The 23567-nt window shown below is 38.3% G+C and overlaps 1 protein-coding gene across 1 annotated transcript; it reads left to right on the forward strand.

Annotated features, from left to right (window-relative positions):
- The first annotated feature begins 1918 nt into the window (after positions 1 to 1918).
- LOC124381177 lies at positions 1919 to 22362 on the forward strand. The gene is made up of 16 exons (XM_046842593.1): positions 1919 to 2003; positions 2162 to 2209; positions 2348 to 2591; positions 2931 to 3070; positions 3171 to 3305; positions 4885 to 4971; positions 5101 to 5207; positions 6451 to 6520; positions 10661 to 10845; positions 10940 to 11088; positions 12988 to 13118; positions 13276 to 13323; positions 13525 to 13804; positions 20636 to 20775; positions 20876 to 20967; positions 22279 to 22362. Exons 1-16 carry the CDS (start codon positions 1946 to 1948, stop codon positions 22360 to 22362), a joined length of 1998 nt encoding a protein of 665 aa, XP_046698549.1. The 5' UTR covers positions 1919 to 1945.
- The last annotated feature ends 1205 nt before the right edge of the window (positions 22363 to 23567 follow it).

The following is a 23567-nucleotide window of genomic DNA, read 5'->3' on the forward strand; positions in this document are numbered from 1 at the left end:
TACACCATAATTGGTTTGATTGGTTTGGAATGTTGGATGTTACAAGATGCTTTTTTGGTTATGACCGTTGTAAAGAATTATTGTTACCATATCCATTCTTCTAGCTTTCCTTTGACGATTCTCATCAAGAAATAGTTTTTTTCTTTTCCATCATTCTAAAATTTCTCAAACCGCCTCGTCTGGAGATTCTGAACTTTGAAGTTTGGTATGATTTTCTCGATTGCAATGCTACTTGTTCTTTTAGCTTAATGAAATTCGATTAAACAGTGTTAATTTCTTAAAGGGTTTCCTTGCATTCCTTGGGACATTTGCACTGAAGCAAGGTGGGCCTACTATATATATATATATATATATATATATATATATATATATATATATATATATATATATATATATATAATTCTAAGTAATCTAAGTTGATTAAGTAAGAATCATAGTGCCTGAGCTACCATTTTGTCAGATCAAAGATCTGGTCAAGATTCTTCATTGTATGTATTTCACAAAGTGTTGTAAGGTTCCAAAAAAAAAAAATCTGGTCCATGTGGACATGCATCGATTACAATTAAATAATACATTACACACATTTACAACAGCAGCAGCAGAACAGACTGTTGACAAAAGAAAACTGTGATTAAAGCGTGATTGTGATAATCTACATTTCACAACAGAAATCAAGATCTATTTGTTGAGGCAATGTTCTTCCAGTTTAAGAAGTCTGTACTCACAGTAACCTCAAATTCCTGTTTGCGTGTAGCTTAACCAGCTCATTTGTTTTGACACAATAGATGTTCCAATATGCATTTCTTCTTACCGCATTCTTAAAAATGTTTTGTTATCAAAGACTTTCTACAACTACAATCAGTCTGATCATTCATATCTGAACTGTCTCATCGGCAAGGTGCTTTTTTCCATCATTTTATGTATACTCTGATTACTGAAAATCATAGACCAGCCACTAATTCTCAAACAAGTTTGCCTGAAACTCAAAATCATACCATCATCACTGAGATCACATTTTCACCGTTCTGATATTTGATGCAAATGCTAATTGAAGTTCTAATCCTGGTCTGCATTTTATGCAGGAACGTTGTGGAGCTTAATGCAAAATGTATGCAAAATGCTAGTTTTCTTTAAAAAAAAAACAAGACTAAAACCACTGAAATCGGATCTAAGACTTTTACAAGGTGTTACAAAAATGTAAAAAATCATTACAAAATGATAAATTAATTCCTATGATTGAACAGTTAAGGTATACCAATAAAGTTAAATTGAAAATAAAAAATCTGAATAATATAGCAACTAACACACACCTAATGTCACTTTAAAATGAAAAGAAAAACACCCCCCCCCACACACACACAAAATTTGCGATCATTTATATATCAAATATGTAATATATAAATAAATTATATACTATTGTAATTATATTACATAAAGGAAAATTATCGTTTTTGCTGTGGCAATTTTACTTTGGGTTTTGTGCAACACATTTGTACAAATATTTATGAATAAAACAAACTGATTCAAGAATTGATTGCCCAGCTGCATAAAAACTATACACATATAATGTATTTATGTATGTATACTGTTGAAAACTTTGCTATAGATTGTTGTCTGAGGCATACTGAGGCATTTGTAAAACACAGTGCATTTGACTTTTAAATTGAGTAGAGTACATAAGTATTAGCAAAGCACTTGGTGTGGTACAGTACTTGGTGTAAAGTGTTTATTAAGGTGACTTTCTGATTTATGCTGCACAAGGTGAGAAATCTCTGTTCTTAACCTGTATCTTCTTTTGGTTTAATTCATAATATATCTGCAGTGTGATGCACCTTATATAACTGGATTCACTGTAAAAGTGTAAATCATAAGAGGTGAATTCTACACTGTTTCCCCACTTGTTCTTTTTATCCTTGAGTGCTGTTGGAAATTGTCTAAAAGTGTTATGTTTCTATTTGAACAGAAAATGGAGAATTCACTGAGCCCCATGCGTTTTTATTTAGGTAAAAATAATATCAAGAAAATGTTATTTAACAATTTTAGTCCAGTGGATGGATTAGTTGCATTAAGTATGATTTATGGCACTTATAGATTCATGTTTAATTTTTCAGATTAATGCTTTTCCTAAATAATTTTTGATTATATATTTATTTTTACACAGGGATTTGTATTTTTTCATTGCAGTGGATAATCAGCCATCCTCGGCTAGGTAAGAATTTCTATAGTATAATTTACTTAATTGTTAATGTATTAAATTGTCACAATTGGACAGATTCATTGTACATAAAAAAGATTTCTTTATCTAATCTAATCTAATCTATATATAATTTTTGTTTCTTCCCTCTAGTAAATGTGGCCTTAGGAGGAATAGCAACACAGTCTTCGACAGGTGCCCCATACTATGCTAACAAAGCTATTGATGGCAACCGAGCATCTAACATACTTTCCTCCTCATGTACACACACAAATAATGAGTATAACCCATGGTGGAGGGTGGATTTGTTGGACGCGTATCAAATTAACAATATAATCGTCACTAACAGAGGCGACTGCTGTCCAGAACGGTTAAATGGTGCTGAGATTCAGAGAGAGCCTGTTTAAAGTTTCACAACACCTACTCTTTTATAGGTTTTGAAAGACACATGTATGTTCCTTTTGTTTATACACAACAAACTAGGTCAATTAACGGTATGATGATTTACTTTGACCAAACATGTATATAAATGTACACATGTTAAACTTTATTCTATTGAAAAATCTTTCCTTAGCATGATTAACAGCTTTATACGCTTCTTAGGTAGTGTTTAAACACACACACACACACACACACACACACACACACACACACACACACACACACACACAAGCATATGTATATGTATATGCATGTGAGTGGGTGTCTACATACATTACCCATTCTCTCTCTTCAGGTGTGTCATTATACCTAGCATACCTGCTGGTGCATCTGTAAACTACACCTGCAATATGAAGGGTCGTTATGTGAATGTGATCATTCCCAACATTGTCCAGGTTCTAACTCTCTGCGAGGTGGAAGTCTATGCAGTTCCAGGTCATAATTTTAATAGTCTTTTTATACTATAATATAAATCTAACGGCCAAATATATTTTATAACAGTTACTAGATATTAACGTTGGGAACTTTGTTCTAGTGCCTATTAAAAAGAAGACATTTCTGAGATTCAAGTTTAACAGCAGTGAGGATCTCAAGAATTCTACTACGAGGGACAAAATTTTCCAAAAGGTGTGTCTTTGTAAGAATGTATACTGCATTGTCAGTGTCTTAGGTATGCATAGCTTGTAGCTCTTGATGCTCTTCTTTATTAGTAGAAAGAGGCTCACTGTAAGCTGTTTCTCAGCCCTGCAGTGAAAAAACCCAGTCCTACTGGTGCACCTGATACTGTTCCAGTGCCATTCTACCATCATGTTTGTGCCACCACTGTGTTAAGAATGGTTCATCACAAAAAATAATATGTTCCTTCACATTTTGATTCACTGGTGGTGCTTGTCTACAGTATGGTATGAAATATATAAGTTGTAAATATGTATACTGTATGCAATATAATATATATATATATATATATATATATATATATATATATATATATATATATATATATATATATATACAGTGGAACCTCGGGTTACGAACGCCCCGGCATACGTATAATTCAGGTTACGAATCGCAGTTCATCCAAATTTCTGCCCCTGGTTACGAACAACATATCGGGATACGAACGTCGCTCACCAAAAAATCGCAGGCAAGTTGGTTGTTTTTGCTCTATCTACGCAGCTTGTCACATCAGTTAGCGTCCTGTGTCCCTAGCGAGAGCATCGTGTTACTTATCCGCTTGAACTTTTCCCGGCAGCAGTGTAACAACTCATTAGTTGATGCTCGTGGAATGATGAGATGGACAACATTAGCCGATGCATAACCACTTTACTTGTTTTTATGAAGATAGATTAGCAGGGTTACAGTCTTTTCCAGTACAATACCCATAATGAATTTCACTCTGGACTTCAATACCAACTGATAGTAGCCTTAAAGAAACAGCTCTCATTTTCCCTCTAATGCAACAATTGTCTCAGCGTTTGTGTTAATAACACTGTCTTTAATATTCTATAATATAATATATAATAATATATAAATAATATAATATAATAAGATTCTCCTTCCAAACAATAACTCTCCCTCCTCCCCTTCTCTGACGTCGTCTCCTGCAGCGAGTCTTCTCAAAGGAAAGTACCGGTAAAGATCTTTTCCTCTTTTGTATGTTTTATGTGGTATGATTTTAATATAACATGTTAAAAGTAAATAATATTAGTGAATATTGGCTTTATTTTTATTTAAGTAATATTTTTGGTTGTCCAGAACGAATTACCGAAGTTTCTGTTCATTATTATGGGGAAATTTGTATCGGGATACAAACTTTTCAGGTTCCGAATAAAGTACCGGAACGAATTAAATTCGTAACCCGAGGTTCCACTGTATATATATATATATATATATATATATATATATATATATATATATATATATATTCACACAGATTAGGCATAACATTATGACCACCTGCCTAATATTGTGTTCCCCTTTTTGCTGCCAAAACAGTCCTGACACAGCCGGCATGGACTCCACTATGCCCCTGAAGGTGTGCTGTGGTATCTGACACCTAGATATTAGCAGCAGATTTTTTAAGTCCTGTAACTTGCGAGGTGGGGCCTCCATGGATTGAACTTGTTTGTTCAGAACATCCCGTCGATGCTTTTTTGAATAAGATCTGGGTAATTTGGGGGCCAAGTCAAAACCTCAAACTTGTTCTCAACTTCTCAAACCATTCCTGAACCATTTTTGCTTTGTGGCAGGGCACATTATCCTACTGAATGAGGCCATCAGGGAATACCGGTTTCATGAAAGGGTGTACATGGTCTGCAACAAGGCTTACGTAAATGGTACGTGTCAAAGTAACATCCACATGGATGGCCGGACCCGAGGTTTTCCAACAGAACATTGCCCAAAGCAACCGCCTCTGCCAGGTTGCCTTCTTTCCATAGTGCATCCCTGTGCCATGTGTTCCCCAGGTAAGTTCCCCCACCCACCCGGCCATTCACGTAATGTAAATGAAAATGTGATTCATCAGACCAGGCCACTTTCTTCTATTGCTCCGTGGTCCAGTTCTGATACTCACGTAAACATTGTTTCCGCTTTCGGTGGGGGACAGGGGTCATTATGGACACCTTGACTGGTCTGTGGTTACACAGCCCAATATATAACAAACTGTGATGCACTGTGGGTAATCCGTGATGCGCTTTGGGAAGAAAAGCGCAGCCGTTGAGAGAGTGCCGGTGGGAAGGCACGTACCGGGATACGCATGCGCGATAACAACGACCGCCGTGAACCAACATATACCAACAATAACAGACAGTGAGAGTGTGGAAATTTAAATAGGAGCTGGTGATGATGATAAACGAGCACCATATGTGCGTGATTGAAGCCGAGAGCTTCAGAGAAAGCGGCCGAGAAAGCACCTGACATGCTGAAGGGGGCCGAAGGGGGCGTGGCAGGTGGATTCCTGACAGATAAACATGTACTGTATGTATTTTTATAGCATGCCTTCATCAAACAAATCGCGGCAACGCAGTTCTGTAAAAAAAACCTTCAAAAACACGTGCATGCACATTCTCATTTATTAACGCACATCATGTACATGAAGAAATTTCAAGCACGTTAAATTGCCGCCATTTGGTTTTCGTTTATCTCGATCATCGGTTACCTTAATGCTTTTTGGCGACACCCTAGGACATCGACATAACCGGGTTCCACTGTATTTTGTCCTCAAATTTGATGTGTTAAAAAAATGGGCAAGTGTAAGCATTTGAGCGAGTTTAACAAGGGCCAAATTGTGATGACTAGATGACTGGATCAGAGTATCTCCAAAACGCTGGACCTTCACTCCTACTTGCATCAGTGAGCCGTGAGCAATGACCCTGTCACCGGTTCTACTGGTCCAGCTTTCATTTCTACCTGCATCAGTGAGACGGGCAATGACCCTGTCGCCGGTTCACCACTGTTCCTTCCTTGGACCTCTTTTGATAGATACTGACCACTGCAGACTGGACAAGAGATGTAGCTTTAGAGATGCTCTGACTCAGTCGTATAGTCATCACAATTTGGCCCTTGTCAAACTCGCTCAAATGCTTACACTTGCCCTTCTAACACATCAATTTTGAGGACAAAATGTTTACTTGTTGCTTAATGTATCCCACCAACAGGTGCCATGATAAAGAGATAATCAGTGGTCATAATGTTATGCCTCGACAATGTATATAGATATATATAAACACACATATACACACACACACACACACACACACACACTATAAATATTGTATAGCACATAATAGTACTATTTTTTATTATTTTTTTTATAGATTAAGTCTGTCAATGTCCAGTCACCGGTTTTTCAGGTGCGCTGGACAAAGGAACCAGAACTGGAAATAGGTAAGAAAGTTTAGAATACTACCACTACTACTACAACAATCTGCTCAATCATAGTAAACGGATATCATTATATTAAAAAAAAAAGCAGATTTAAAGATTGGTGTTCAAGGTGCCCACTTGATGCAGTGTTACTGTTATCACCTGATTTATTCGTAAACCCAACAACCTGGGAATAATAACAGTGTTACATTAGGTATTAATATACACTTTCAACTATTTATATTTTATGTAGAACATCCAGTGGACAAGTTTGTGTCTTATCAAAAATGTTTTTTTACATTTTAAACACTTTTTTCCACACTTTCTATTGAAAGAAAACTGATCGAAATCTGCTTGTTATTAGAATAGGATTATGTGGAGCATTTGTTTCATGCAATACAATAATAAGGATGTGAAGATTGAAGTGAAGATTGAAAAATATTTAATTTACAAAACAAGCAAAAAAATGCAGCTCTAATTTCAAATCATAATCCACCAGAAACATAATATGGGCCACGCAATTGGAAAATAACATAAGCTTAGCAAAAAACAAGAATGAAAAAATAAATTAAAAACAAGATCAAAAACTGGAGAAATTGAGAAGCATAAGACATGGAAAAAAAGGCTTGGTACATGCAGCGAATGGAATGAAATACTTCATGAAGGAATCCACATCGGCATCAGATTGGGATCATTGTTGTGGGATGCCACATCAGCTTCTGGAACGAGCTTGTCAGGGTAGGGGCGCACCTTTGAATTTTGCTGTAGCTCATCATGGTGGGCCACGATGGCAGCCTCTTGGGAGAGCTCTGCATGGGAGACCGTTACATTTTGACCAAAGCATTAATTAGAATGTGCACATTATTACTATTGTGTTCACTACTTTTATACCACACTAGAATGTGCACTACTAAAATTCCAAAATATTAAAACCGGGTTATGAATAACAGCCTTCTGACCCTCTGACTGATCAGTTTCCATAATGCAAAATTATTGTGGTGTAAAATGCTTATTATATACTTTTATTATATTTGTAAAAAATTTTAAAAAGCTCTTTAAATTTTGAACCTATGTTTGACTGTTAATTACATTACATATGTTATTGACAGTTAAGACATTCTGACTTGCAGGTGGCAGAAAAACATGACTTTGGGAAGAAGAAGATAAAGAAGTGGATACATAACTACAAAAAGAACATAAGAGAGATTTGGGTGTAGCGTGATATGAAAAACTATTGTTATCCCTTGTTATGTAATGAATCAATAATTCTATTTATTAAGTGATATAGTTAAGCATTTTAAATTACAACTTGTTTGTTTGGTTTAGTATCATTAAACCTAGATAGCTAGATTTTATGGTATGACTATGCTAGTTACATATAGTTTCTCTCACAAATATTGAGTAGTCAATTAGCAAAAGTGATCATTTCTGTGTAAACAACTAACGTTGCTATAACACCTAATGCAATACATTAATCCCCACATTAAAAGTGGTTACTTTACCAAAGCTGCCCACGATAAACAAAAAAAACGCAATAAACGGATTGTTTAAGCCATAGATCATCCTCCCACACACTTTAAACACACAGAAAACATTTGCAAGAATATAGCAAGATCAATTTTATGTAAATTCTTAGAAATACAATAAACTGTATCACATTTATAGTGAGTACATGTACTGTACAGTATCCAGTTCTGTAGTAGCGTAGCCTACGTGCATAGTTTCTCTGCTTCTTTATTGGTTGAAATGTCCTATGATGTCAAAAAAGAGGCTGAAATAAGGATACACGTCACCACATTTTTACTTTCTTTGGCAAAATCTTTTTTTTTTTTTTTTACGTCAGAGGACACCAATAAACAAGCAGAAATCCTACAGTTTTCTGTACTGTAATGCTACTAATTTCTTATGGTATGAACATTCTTCATTTCTTTTTTATCTTTTATTAGTTCTTCATTTCTTTTAGTTTATTTTTGTGCTTTTAGTTCTAACTGTGATAGACAGATTAGTTATGTGGCAAATGCAATTCCTTGATAAACTGGGGGCACGAGATTAGAACAGCGGTAAAGCAGGGGATTACTTACCAGCCAATCAGAAATGTCAAGAACCAACCAATCATTAAATTCGGCATGAATCAAAGTGTGTTTAGATGCATGCATTAAATTCAGAAAGTGCTGAGGTAATGCTGAAATAAGGGATTTTATTTTTGCATAAGGCTGTCCCCTGTAAATGTTTTTCCTTTCATTATACTGCATGAGAGTAAAAAAAATGTTGATGATAATGATTAGTAAAGAACATTGCTGAAAATTAATGTTTTCTTTTTTTTTTTACTTGTTTGTTTGTTTATTTATTGACTCAGAGATTTTTGTGATAAGGCACAAATCATGCCCTACATCCAAAATTAATTTTTATGTTAAAATTTTGAAATATTATGTATTAGATCATTGAAAGGCATTAAAACCTTTGTGGATGGATCAAATTAACATCACATGCATCTGTAATGCATAGTGTAATGTAGCTGCTTTGAGACAATGTCTGTTGTGAAAAGCGCTATAGAAATAAACTTGACTTGACTTAATCTGCCTGAAGTTGACAATTTTCACATTCATATACAACATTCATAAAACAAAATGACGGGGTTTCCTTTTAGGAACTCTAGCTGCGTTAAAACACTGTGGGAATGCTTTCTGCGTTGTCCACGCTCTGCATCATGTGTGTAATCCGTCTAATGAAAAATCATGTCGGTGACGTCATAACCAGAAAGCTATAAAAGCACATGGAGTAAAGCTGCTGCTAGCTTTTGTTTGTTCATGAAGTGCTCTATGTGTTGTGTATTGTTTGTCCAAAATTGTATGCCTGAAAAAAAAAAAATACGGCAAGCAAAAGACTAAGCACACTTCTCGGCTAAGTGTGGCTTGTCTGGGAGCGGAGCATGCTAAGTCAGTTCTTGAGGAAGGCGACTGTGCACATTGCGCTTGCATGTCAATGCGTATGCTCCGCTTCAACTGGGCAGTCTTCGAGGAGTGTCGCTAGTTCCTGGGGCTCGCAGATGGACCTTGCAGAGGGTTTTGAGATGGGCTTTTTCCTTTCTCCTGCCTCACCTGCCTGGACTAGCTCTCGATCACACGCTTCGGAAGTACGCCTCTCGGCGGTTTCTGCCTCTTGTGACAAGAGCCTTCAGCGCCGCCTCTCTTAAACTATATTGAAGATTGGTTAATATTATCTTAATCAGAGCACTTAGCAGTCTGGCATCGAGATGTTGTTCTCGCCCACATGAAGTCAAGTCAAGTTTATTTCTATCCTGCTTTTTCACAATGGACATCGTCTCAAAGCCGCTTTAAATAATATAAGAGTTAATGTGAGCAATGTGTATTTATCATAATCTATTTTATTATAGCTATTATATATAGATGGGTATCATCAGCATAGCAGTGGAAGCTAATCCAATGCCTTCTAATAGTATTTCCCAAGGGAAGCATGTATATTGTGAAAAGCAGGGGTGTTAGAACTAAATCCCATAGTTTACTTGCATTAACCTGGATAGTTCCCCATTTAAATCTACAAAATGGTAACCTAGGACGCTCCCAGAAAAGATTTCAGTTATCAATAAAGAGTAGCTTGTCTTCTCGACACCATGACTGTAGCCACCTATTTAGTGCAAGAAGTCTACTAAACTTCTCAATTCCTCGATGGTAAGTGACACAATGATTCTTTTTCTGGGTGATGTACTGTCTCCACCAGGATCCTGAAATCCCTCTTCAAGATCCAACTTTGAATCACCCTGGTGTCGTTTGTTCTGGTATGCAGGACAACACCTCCGAAGTTGTTGTTTAGGATCGTGGGTACCTGCACAGCGACATTGAGAACACAATGGCTCCGGGAGCGGACATGCTGGACGATGGAATCTCAAATAATCACGGTATCGCATGCCAGATAATCCTGTGGGCTTAGGGAAAGCTGCTCTTCTTAAGGACAGCCTACATCCTGGGCCTTTTAAACGAAGCAGCAGACACCCTTTTAAGGGCTGAGACCCGGGGAATGGCGGCTCCACCCTTAAGTGGTGGAGCAGATCTGGGAGAGATTTGGCAGGGAGCAGGTAGACTTGTTCACAACTCAAGAGAGGTCGCATTGTCCCCTCTGGTTCTCCCTTACACTTCGGCTTAGGCATGGCTAAAGCTACGCCTTTACACTTTTCCCCCTATCGCACTGCTTCCAGAAGTTCTAGAGAGAGTTTGCTGGGATGGAGTCCACCTCCTCCTGGTGGCCCCTTGGTGGCTGGGCAGACCATGATTCGTGGACCTGGTAGCCCTCCCTGGGAGATTCCTATCAGTGGGGATCTTCTCTCTCAGGCAGGGAGCACAATAGTTCACCCACAGAGTTTTGGAGACTGTGACTGTAGCCCCTGAATTAGCACAGCTCTGACTCTCCGGGCTCTCCACCAAGGTGGTAGAGACCATTCTCCAGTCCAGAGGTTGTATGCCGCAAGATGGCGCCTGTTTAGTGCATGGTGCGATTAACTGTCCAGTTGTTTCAGTGTTGGAATTCCTTCAAGAGCAGTTTGCCAGAGGATTTGCTCTGTCCACCCTTAAAGTGTAAGCGTCCGCCATATGACATTCCACACCCCCCTAGCAGGGCAATAACTGGGCAGAGACCCGCTAGTGACGTGTTTTCTCCACGGCACTTGAAGGCTGAGGCCCCTGGTGCGATCTAGAGTGCCTGCAAGTTACTTGGGCGTTGTGTTGGAGACTCTATCTAAATCCCCCGTCGAGCTGCTGGCTGAAGCATCTTAGAGGTTTCTCACAGTTAAGACCGTGTTCTTCCTGGCCATTTTCTTTCTTAAGAGAGGAATATATATATATATATATATAAAATTATATAATTATATAATTATAATTATTATATTTAAGTTATTATATCCCTCCTCATAGCTCAAGCTGATCTGACCATTTACCTCTCACCTATCATTAAGTCATTTCCATTTACAGAACTGTCCCTCAATCAAGCTGGTCAAGTTTTGTGTACAGTCTGTAAACATAAGTCAGAATTTCCCAAAATGTCGCAAATCAACAGTTTTCTATACTGTGAAATAAACAGCAGACTATAATTTGACAAAATAAACAAGATCTAACGATTGTCTGTACTACTACAAAAAAAAAATAAGTTTAACACTCCAGTGATGTCCATTCATCCAGAGATTGCAAGGAACATGTTTGCATTATTAAAAATATATTCCTATTACTTGCTCAGTGTTCCTCCTTTTAAATGCAATTATGACCTAATTTTAAAGCAAGAATATCATCTAATACTCAGTCAAGTAGATGTATCATGTGACAAGGGTTAATGGGGTTCTGGACATACATATGAGATGTCTTCAAATTTCTGTGGGTCTGAAACACTGTCTATAATGATCTTCTTCTTCTTCTTTTGGCTGCTCCCATTAGGTGTCGCCACAGTGGATCATCCATCTCCATTCCCCCCTGTCCTCTACATCTGCCTTTTTCAAACCAACTAGCTGCATGTCTTCCCTCATCACATCCATAAACCTACTCCTTGGCCTTCCTCTTCTCCTCCTTCCTAGCAACTCCATTCTCAGCATTCTACTACCGATATACCCCATGTCCCTTCTCTGCACATGTCCAAACCATCTCAATCTAGCCTTCCTCACCTCGCCTCCAGCGACCTGGCCAGACTTGTTAAAACAAGACATTGCGGAGATCTTTAAAACCAAACACCGAGCAGCACGGGGTGATGATTTTTTCACAATTAGAGCTGACCTACAATCAGTGAAAACACAACTAGCAAACGATAAAGCCACTTTGGGCGCTAAACTGGCTGCACTTAAAGGTACAGTTCGGAAAATGGGGGAATCACTCTTTGTCTGTACTGACGATAAATCTTAATACAATCTTCACCGAGATCACATTTTTCACCATTTTGATATTTGATGTGAATGCTATTTGAAGTTCTCATCCTTTGTACTTGGTGAAGCCGTATGCAAAATTCATGCAAAATACTAGTTTTCTTTAAAAGAAAACAAGGCTTAAACCACTGAAATAAGATCAAGGAATTATACAATGTGTTACAAAAAAGTACAAAATCATTACCAAATTATAAATTAATTCAATAAAACAAACTGAATCATGAATTGATTGCCCAGCTGGATAAAAACTATACACATATAATGTATTTCTCTATGTACACTGTTTATAATTTTGCCAAAGATTGTTGTCTGAGGCATACTGAGGCATTTGTAAAAAAAAAAACAAACAGTGCATTTGACTTTTAAATTAAGTCTATAAGTATTAGCAAAGCACTTGGTGTGGTACAGTACTTGGTGTAAAGTGTTTATAAAGGTGACTTTTTGATTTATGCTGCACAAGGTGAGAAATCTCTGTTCTTAACCTGTATCTTCTTTTGGTTTAATTCATAATATATCTGCAATGTGATGCACCTTATATAACTGGATTCACTGTAAAAGTGTAAATCATAAGAGGTGAATTCTACACTGTTTTCCCACTTGTTCTTTTCATCCTTGAGTGCTGTTGGAAATTGTCTAAAAGTGTTATGTTTCTATTTGAACAGAAAATGGAGAATTCACTGAGCCCCATGCGTTTTTATTTAGGTAAAAATAATTTAAAGAAATGTTATTCAACAATTTTAGTCCAGTGGATGGATTAGTTGCATTAAGTATGATTTATGGCACTTACAGATTTATGTTTTATTTTTCCGATTAATGCTTCTCCTAAATAATTTTTGATTATATATTTATTTTTACACAGGGATTTGTATTTTTTCATTGCAGTGGATAATCAGCCATCCTCGGCTAGGTAAGAATTTCTATAGTATAATTTACTTAATTGTTAATGTATTGAATTGTCACAATTGGACAGACTCATTGTACTCAAAAAAAACTTCTTTATACTGCTTTATTCAAAAGATTAGAAATTAGATTTTCTTAAATACACTGTTCATATATATATATATATATATATATATATATATATATATGTTTTGTTTCTTTCCTCTAGTGAATGTGGCCTTAGGAGGAATAGCAACACAGTCTTCGACAGGTGCCCCATACTATGCTCACAATGCTATTGATGGCAACCGAGCATCTAACATACTTTCCTCCTCATGTACACACACAAATAATGAGTATAACCCATGGTGGAGGGTGGATTTGTTAGACGCGTATCACATTTTCAATATAATTGTCACTAACAGAGGCGACTGCTGTTCACAACGGTTAAATGGTGCTGAGATTCACGTTGGCTACTCCTTACTAAACAACGGCAACAACAACCCCAGGTGAAGTTTTTTTTTTGTATTGCTTATATAAAAATATCAGCATAAAACTGTGAGTTGAATATAAAGAATCATTAACATTTCATATATTGCTAACTATGTCTTTTTACTACTTCTTTGTATGCATGTACTTTAATAAGGCATTATCACAGTGCATTCAATTGACTCATCATGTGAAATTGTTTTAGAAATTGCCTTTATGCAGTTAAAACGAATTATTAGATTGGACAAAGCCTGTCAAAAGTTTGGCAACACCTAGTCCTTTATAGGTTTTAAAAGACACATGTTACTTTTGTTTATACACAACAAACTTAGTAAATTAATGGTATGAAGATATATAATGTACACAATAAACTTCATTCTATTAAAAACTCCTGCCTTAGCATGATTAACAGCTTTATACTCTTAGGTACAGTACCTATGTACGGTGATTGGGCAGGCCATTCTATGATAGATAACACTCCAGCCGACTGTTTTCTCTCTAAAAAGAAACATTTACATAGCTTGGACATATGCTTTGGTTAATTGTCTTTAGTTTAGACAGATGCATGGTGTTGAAGTATGGAATGGTAGCCATGTTGTTTCAGTTTTTCTTTCACCTGAAATAAGTATCTAGACTCTATTTCAGGGGCTTAAATAATTATTTCCCCACTATATATATATATATATATATATATATATATATATATATATATATATATATATATATATATATACTGCAGACCATACTGTAGACCACTGAAATTTGGTGATCACCTGAATCCAGTCCTATTTAATGGGGAAAAGTATTTGAAAAAAAAGCACTGCTGTAATCAACACTTTCCTCTTGCAATGTGACCAATTGGATTGTAAAAAGTGCTTGAAGTCTTTCAAAGGTAATTGGAAATTTTAAAATAACCATTAAACTTGTCAAAAACGGTAAAAAGAAAGTTTTTGAGTGAAGGAAAAAAGGATCAATCCTAGCTTTACTGGCACAAGGATTCAGTGAGCATCAAGTTGCTTCTATCCTTAATATTTCAAAGATGGCATTTCACAAAAACAAGATTAAGCAACAGACACTAGGATGAGGAACTAGGAAATAGAAACAATAAAGCTACAACTTGGAAGAGGTCGAAAATGGGTCAGTAACAAGTGAGATGACTGAAAACCTATTCGAATGTCAATCAAGAACCGTAGGCTGACCTCAAGTGACCTTCAACAACAGTGGTGAACTGAGACTGGGGTGAAGTGCATGGCAAGAACGGTTCAAAACAGGCATGGCTAAAGTCATACAAAGCCAGAAAAAAGCCCTTCATCAGTAAAAAGCAAAGAAGAGCCAGGCTGAAGGTTGCAAAAGACCAAAGGAATTGGACTCTAGCGGACTGGAGTAATCTTTTCTGATGAGTCCAATTTTCAGCTTTGCCCAACACCTGGTCATGTTATCATTAGAGGGAGACTTGGAGAGGCCTACAACCCAAAGTTTCTTGCACCAACTGTAAAATATGAAGGAGGGTCAGTGATAAGCTGCTGGTGCTTCAGCAAGGTGGAAATTGGACAGATTTGTCTTTGTGAAGGACGCATGAATCAAGTCACGTACAGGGTTGTTCTAGAAGAATATTTGTTTCTTTCTGCAACAAAAATTATCCCCAACTCAGAGGATTGGATTTTTCCAACAGGACAATACGCTATGCCAGAGCAATGAGAGTATGGATTGAGGAGCACCAGATCAAGACCCTGTCATGGCCAATCCAATCTCCAGATTTGAAACCTATTGAAAACCTCTGGAATGTCATCAAGAGGAAGATGGATGGTCACAAACCAGTTGAGCTGTTTTTTTTTTTTTAAGAGTGGTATAAAGTTACCCAACAGCAATGTAAAAAACTGGTGGGGATCATGCTAAAATGCATGAAAGCTGTAATGGCAAGTCTGGGTATTCCACCAAATGATTTTTTTTAATGTTTTATAATGTTTTTTTAAAGCATTAACACAATTTGTTTACAAATTTTTTGCATTTTGTTTTATTTGAGTTATCAAAGCTCTGCAAATACTGCATGACCTTGGGTTATTTTGATGTGGTGTCATTTCCTTTAAATGCACATTCTAAATAACAATAGTTATGTACATGCACCTGTAAGAAAAAAAACATAAGAAATCTCTCTATTTTATGTATGTTACCCTAGTTCCCTAAAGGAACGAGACGCTGTGTTGGAACACTTTGGTAATGCGACCGTAATGTCCACGCTCTGAAATAATGTGTGTAATCGGCCAAAATTGGATGAGGGCCATAACTGGTGGGAGGAGGGTAGAATGCTTGTAACCTAACGGGCTGTGGGATGACCGAGGGCACCTTGGGGACCTGTAACTTGTTCTAGGCTACAAAATTTTCTGGGTGGACAGAGCCAACCCTTTGGTGAACTGTCCCTGGAGGAATTCCAGCACTGAACCAACCGGGCGGTGAACTGGATCCAGCTGGTGGTGCTCACACTACGAGCAGAACAGGCACCGTCTGGTGGCATTAGACATCATCGTACAGGAAGCTCTGGAGTGGAGAATGGTCTCTACCACCGCGGGGTCACAGCCACCTTGGAGTCACCAGGAGAAGATGGACTCCATCCTAATGAACTCATCCAGAACTCCCAGAAGCAGCGCGATAAGGGGAAGGCGTACAGATGCAGCCTTGGCCACGTCTGAGTCATGGCGTCCAGCCCAAGTGGGGCTGGAGGAGTAAGGGAGAAGCAGAGGGGATAGTGCAATGTCTCTTGAGATGCGAACATATCTACCTGGGCTCTGCCGAATCTCTCCCGAATCTGCTCCACTACATGAGGGTGGAGCCGCCATTCCCCAGGTCTCAAACCCTGCCCTGACTGGGTGTCTGCCGCTTCATTCAACCGACCCGGGATATAAGCTGCTTTCAATGAGAGGAGCTTCTCCTGGACCCACAGAAGGATCTGGTGTGCAAGCCTGTACAGGGGGCACGAGCACAGACCTTTATGACGGTTGATGTAAGAAATCACAGAAATGTTGTCCGTACGGATCAGAACGTGGTAATCTCCGAGGTCCAACATGGGACATCTACTAAGAAAACCCAGTCCTCGGATCAGATACGAGACACGGCCCTAGCAGTTCAGCTGACGTAGATCTAAATAGGACGCAACCTACCATCTTTTTTGGGAACTTTGAAGTATCATTCTGATGAAGGGACCACTTCGATGGCCTCCTTCTTCAGGAGAGTGTTCACTTCTCGTTCCACGACCAGAGCCTGCTCTCTTCCCACCAGAGTGGGAAGAACCCTGTCGAAACAACGCAGACAAGACTCAAACTGAATTGAATAGCCTCACTCTAAAGTGGGCAGGACCCACAGAGACACGTCTGGCAGAGCTTTCCAGGCTGCCAGGAAGTCTTATAGGGTATCAGTTTCTCCAGACTGACCTCTGGTGTGCCTAGAGCTGCGGCAGTGCCCTGAAGTGGCTCTAGGAGCCTCGAAGGAGGCAGCAAATTCCCCTGGACCACTACAAGACCAAGTGGAGATCGAGGAGAGCTGGCCGTGCCCTGAAGCACATTCAGTGGCAGGGTTAATGGACCAGGTCCCTGAGGTCCCCCTTCACAGATGGATGTCATCGTTTCTTCAACCCGTGGCATTGCTCCATACCAGTGTTCTTTCTGCCCCATGATGTGTGAATACAGCTTCGAAAAGGGGCTGAAAGGGCAGGCCGAAAAAGGCTTCACCCATGATCATAACACCACAGTGTGCATGTCCGGAAAGAACGGGAGACCCAGATGTGGAGGTTGCGACAACGGTGTCAGAAAGACCTTGTCCAGCTTACTGGACGGAGAGATTTGTTGTCCTGTCTATACCATGCTACCAGAACACCTTTTCCACAAAATAACTAAGGCATTTCCAAAAAAAACCCATTATTTTCCAGAAAACACACTGATCAAAATTAGAGAACACTTTCTGATACCTCCCAGTTATTGGTGTTAATCTGGTACCTGGTGCTAATTTTCTTGATTATCTGTAAACCCCTATTTAACTGGCAGCCTACCTTCCAGTTTCACTGACTCTGCACGATGGTGGGCTATTCTTAAGTGACTGAAATCCCCTGGGAGCAGGTTGTCCAGATGAAGGCCAAAGGGATGACCCAATCAGCCAAGTTGGTAGTTCAAATATGTGATTTCAAGAATATTGAATCTTTACAACAACATCACAAACTTATTCAAGTCTGCTAAGAAGGCTGGTCGTCCACGGAAGACAAATACAAGAGAGGACAGGATACTGCGGAGGATCTCAATGGGCAATCTTTCCACACTGCAGCTGGAATTGCTCACCAGTTCAGCGCTAAACAGGATAAGGATCTGTCTCATCATATAGTGTCTCTACGTTTAAGAGCATTTGGACTGAAAGCCCACTCTGCAGTGACCAAAGCTTTCATTAGCAAAAAAAATCAAAAGGCTAGACTGAGCTTTGCTGAGGAGAATGTTGTGTGGACAGAGGAGACTTGGTCCAAAGTTCACTTCAGTGATGAAAGCAAGTACAATTTATTTGGGTCCAATGGGAAACATTATATTCGGCGACAAACTGGAGAAAGACTGAACCCAAAGTGTGTAAAGAAGTCATTGAAAAGTGGAGGAGGAAGTGTCATGGTTTGGGGCATGTTTTCTGCCGCAGGAGTAGGGCCTCTTATACAGCTACATGGCAGAGTGAATGCAAATATTTATCAGAACCTTCTTCAACAACATATGGTTCCTTTCCTGCGTTCATCACCCAAACAGCCTGCAGTGTTCATGCACGACAACACTCCATGTCACACAGCAAAACGGGTAAAGCAGTTCCTTGAAACTGAAAACATTAAAATAATGACATGGCCTGCCCATAGTCCTTATTTCAACCCAATAGAGAACCTCTGGGAAATCCTTGGCAACAAAGTTATGGCTAAGAAACCCACTACAGTCACTGAACTGTGGATGAGACTGGAAGAAGAGTGGACCAAAATCACACCAGAGCAGTGTGAGAGACTAGTGCTGTCCTGTGGCCGCAGATGTGCTGTCATTCAGAGCAGAAGCCTGTACACTTTCTACTAATTGCTGACTGTTGTAACCTTCAGAAAATTTTGTTGTAATCTTTTTCCATGCTACAGTCATTGTTGTTCTCTAATTTTGATCAGTGTGTTTTCTGCAATATAATGTTTTTTTTTTTAAATGCCTTAGTTAATTTGTGGAAAAGGTGTTCTGGTAGCATGGTATAGACAGGACAAAAACTCCTTCAACTGTTGAGCAGAGAAGATGACATTATTTCAGAATTGTTCAATTGTTTATAATTTGTTCTCTAATTTTGATCGCCAGTGTGTATATATATATATATATATATATATATATATATATATATATATATATATATATATATATATATATATATACACACACACACACACACACACACACACACACACACACACGTGCATTTCAATAAATTAGAATATCATTAAAAAATGTATTTGTTTTAGTTTTTTTTTTTAAGTGAAACTCATATATTATATAGATTTATTACACAAAGACTGATATATTTCAAGTTTTTATTTCTTTTAATGTTAATGGATATGGCTTACAGCTAATGAAAACCCAAAATTCAGTTTAGCAGAAAATTAGAATACTGTGAAAAAGTCACACTCTAATCAGCTAATTAAATCCAAATACCTGCAAAGGTTTTTTAAACCTTTAAATGGTGTCTTAGTCTGGTTCAGGCTACACAATCATAGGGGAAGACTGCTGACTTGACAGTTGTAAAAAGTTGAAGCCCATTCAAGAATTTGGGGGAAATTCACAACGAGTGGACTGCAGCTGGAGTCAGTGCTTCCAGAGCCACCACGCACAAACATGTCCATAGGCTACAACTGATGCATTCCTTGTGTCAAGCCACTCCTGAACCAGAGACAACGTCAGAGGTGTCTTACCTGGGCAAATGACAAAAAGGACCAAACTGTTGCTCTGTGGGCCAAGTCGTCTTTTCAGATAAAAGGAAAGAAAACTTTGCATTTCATTTGGAAATCAATGTAGAAAGAACAGAGAAGAGGCACAGAATTCAAGTTGCTTGAGGTCCAGTGTAAAGTTTGCACAGTCAGTGGTGGTTTGGGGAGTGATGTCAACTGCTGGTGTTGGTCCACTGTGTTTTATCAGGTCGAAGGTCAGCACAGCTGTCTACCAGGAAGTTTTAGAGTGCTTCATGCTTCCCTCTGCTGACCAGCTTTATGGAGATGCTGATTTCAATTTCCAACAGGACTTTGCACCTGCCCACACTGCCAAAAGTACTAATACCTGCTTTAAGGATCATGGTATTTATGTGCTTGATATGGCCAGCAAACTAGCCCAACCAAAACCCAATAGAGAACCTGAAGAGAGAGCTGAAGGCCACTATCAGAGTAACCTGGGCACGTCAGCAGCTTCACAGACTGATCGCCTCGCCTGCCACTGTAGTAATTCATGCAAAGGGAACCCCAGCCGAGTATTGAGTTCTGTACATTTGCATACTTTTCAGTAGTCCAACATTTCTGTGTTAAAATGTATTTATTTATTTATTTATTTATTTATTTATTTATTTATTTATTTATTTTCTTATTAGTCTTAAGTAATATTCTACTTTTCTGAGATACAAAATTTTGAGTTTTTATTAGTTGTAAGCCATAACTATCAAAATTGAAAGAAAGAAAAATTTGAAATATATCAGTCCGTCTGTGATGAATCTATATAATGTGTTTTACTTTTTGAATTACTAAAATAAATAAACTTGTTAATGATACTCTTAATTTATTGAGATGCACCTGTATATATGTGTGCGTACATTACCCATTTCTCTCTCTTTAGGTGTGTCATTATACCTAGCATACCTGCTGGTGGCTCTGTAAACTACACCTGCAATATGAAGGGTCGTTATGTGAATGTGATCATTCCCAACATTGTCCAGGCTCTAACTCTCTGCGAGGTGGAAGTCTATGCAGTTCCAGGTCATAATTTTAATAGACTTTTTATACTATAATATAAATTTAAAGGCCAAATATATATTATAACAGTTACTAGATATTAACATTGGAAACTTTGTTCTAGTGCCTATTAAAAAGAGGACTTTTCTGAGATTCAAGTTTAACAGCAGTGAGGATCTCAAAAATTCTACTACGAGGGACAAACTTCTTCAAAAGGTGTGTCTTTGTAATAATGTACAATGCATTTCAATCTCTTAGGTATGCATGGTTTGTAGCTACACTCATTGGTCATTATTGAGTAGAGTGAATCTGTTGCAAATATATATGGCATAACATTATGACCACCTGCCAAACATTGTGCTGGTCCCCCTGCTTGCTTCCAAAACAGTCCTGACCGATCCGGCATGGACTCCACTAGGCCCCTGAAGGTTTGCTGTGGTATCTGACACCTAGATATTAGCAGCAGATCCTTTAAGTCCTGTAACTTGCGAGGTGGGGCCTCCATGGATTGGACTTGTTTTTCCAGAACATCCCACAGATACTCAATTAGATGAGATCTAGGTAATTTGGAGGCCAAGTCAAAACCCTAAACTTCTTGTTGTGCTCCTCAAACCATTCCTAAAACATTTTTGCTTTGTGGCACAGCGCATTATCCTGCTGAATAATCCTGCTGAATCCCGGTTTCATGAAAGGGTGTACATGGTCTGCAACAATGCTTAGGTTGGTGGTACATGTCAAAGTAACATCCACATGGATGGCCGAACCCAAGGTTTCCAAGTAGAACATTGCCCAAAGCAACTGCCTCTGCCGGGTTGCCTTCTTCCTATAATGCATCTCGGGGCCATTTGTTCCCCCAGTTAAGTGATGCACACACACCCGGTCATTCATGTAATGTAAATGAAAATGTGATTTATCAGACCACTGCTTCCATTGCTCCGTGGTCCAGTTCTGATGCTCACGTAAACATTGTTGCAACTTTTGGTGGGTGACAGGGGTCATCATGGACACCCTGACTGGTCTGTGGTTTCACAGCCCCATAAACAACAAACTGTTGAATTGGACCACACAGGCCAACCCTTTACTGCCACGTGCATCAGTAAGCCTTGGGCAATGACCCTGTCGCCGGTTCACCACTGTAGATACTGATCACTGCAGACTGGAAACATCCCACACGAGCTGCAGTTTTGGAGATGCTCTGACCCAGTCGTGTAGACGTCACAATTTGGCCCATGTTAAACTCGCTCAAATGCTTACACATGCCCATTTTTCCTGCTTTTAACACATCAACATTAAGGGCTAAATGTTTGCTTGCTGCCTAATATATCCACCCAATAACAGGTACCATGATAAATAGATAATCAGTGTTATCCACTCACTGGTCTTAATGTTATGCCTGTGCAAGATAAATATATATATATACACACACACACACACACACACACACACACACACACACACACACACACTATATATATATATTGTACTTAATAGTACAATATAATAGTACTATTTTTTTTTTTTTTATAGATTGAGTCTGTTAATGTCCAGTCACCAGTATTTCAGATGTGCTGGACAAAGGAACCAGAACTGGAAATAGGTAAGAAATTTTAGAACACTACCACTACCATAAGCAGCAATCTGCTCAATCATAGTAAAGTGATAACATTATATTTAAAAAATGAAGTACCCATGTTAAGTATTGGTGTTCAAGGTGTCCACTTGATTTATTACCCGATTTACTCTTAAACAATTTTGGAACAATAACAGTGTTACATTTTGTATTAAGATACACTTACAACTATTTATATTTAATGTAGAACATCCAATAGACAAGTTTGTTTCTATTATCAAAAATCTTTTATACATTTTAAACACTTATTTCAACACTTTCTTTTGAAAGGATACTGTTCAAAATCTTCTTCTTATTAGAATAGAATTATCTGGAACATTTGTATCATGCAATACAATAATGAGGATTTGAAGATTGAAGTGAAGGTTGAAAAACATTATTTTAAACCATAAACCAACATAAACATAATACAAACTTGGGCCAGGCAATTGGAAAACAACAAACTTCCCGAAAAACAAACATTAAAACTTTCCTCGGCTTCTCCCTTTAGGGGTCGCCACAGCGGACCATCCGCATGTTTTAATTTGGCACGTTTTTATGCTGGATGCCCTTCCTAAGCATGGGACCAGCACTAAGGCTTGTGCAACCCTAATGGCTGGGGTAGGTTCCCTGACCGGGGATCGAACCCAGGCCGCAGTGGTGAGAACGCCGCATCCTAACCACTAGACCACCAGGGAACCTCCGAAAAACAAACATTAAATCAATAAATAAAACAAGATCAAAAACTGGAGAAATTGGTACATGCAGCGAATGGAATGGAATACTTCATGAATCAGATTGGCATCATTGTTGCAGGATGCCACATCAGCTTCTGGAACGAGCTTGTCAGGGTAGGGGCGCACCTTTAAATTTTGCTGTAGCTCATCATGGTGGGCCACGATGGCACCCTCTGGAGAGAGCTCTGCATAGGAGACCATTACATTTTGACCAAAGCATTAATTAGAATGTGCACATTAATACTATTGTGTTCACTACTTTTATACCACACTAGAATGTGCACTACTAAAATTCCAAAATATTAAAACCGGGTTATGAATAACAGCCTTCTGACCCTCTGACTGATCAGTTTCCATAATGCAAAATTTTTTAAATGCTTATTATATACTTATATTATATTTGTAACATTTCTTTTTGATAGGTTTAATTATTTTATTTTGAACCTAAGTTTGACTGTTATTTACATTAC

This window comes from Silurus meridionalis, chromosome 28, assembly GCF_014805685.1.
Source record: "Silurus meridionalis isolate SWU-2019-XX chromosome 28, ASM1480568v1, whole genome shotgun sequence".
Taxonomy (NCBI): domain Eukaryota; kingdom Metazoa; phylum Chordata; class Actinopteri; order Siluriformes; family Siluridae; genus Silurus; species Silurus meridionalis.

What these genes read in the sequence shown, in the direction of transcription:
- LOC124381177 (XM_046842593.1), top strand. Translation starts at nt 1,946, where the DNA reads ATGTTTCTATTTGAACAGAAAATGGAGAATTCACTGAGCCCCATGCGT. An exon ending in CTGCATTGTCAGTGTCTTAG is followed by an intron (nt 3,306 to 4,884) that starts GTATGCATAGCT and finishes GCTTTGTGGCAG; the next exon opens with GGCACATTATCCTACTGAAT. An exon ending in AATCAGCCATCCTCGGCTAG is followed by an intron (nt 13,324 to 13,524) that starts GTAAGAATTTCT and finishes TCTTTCCTCTAG; the next exon opens with TGAATGTGGCCTTAGGAGGA.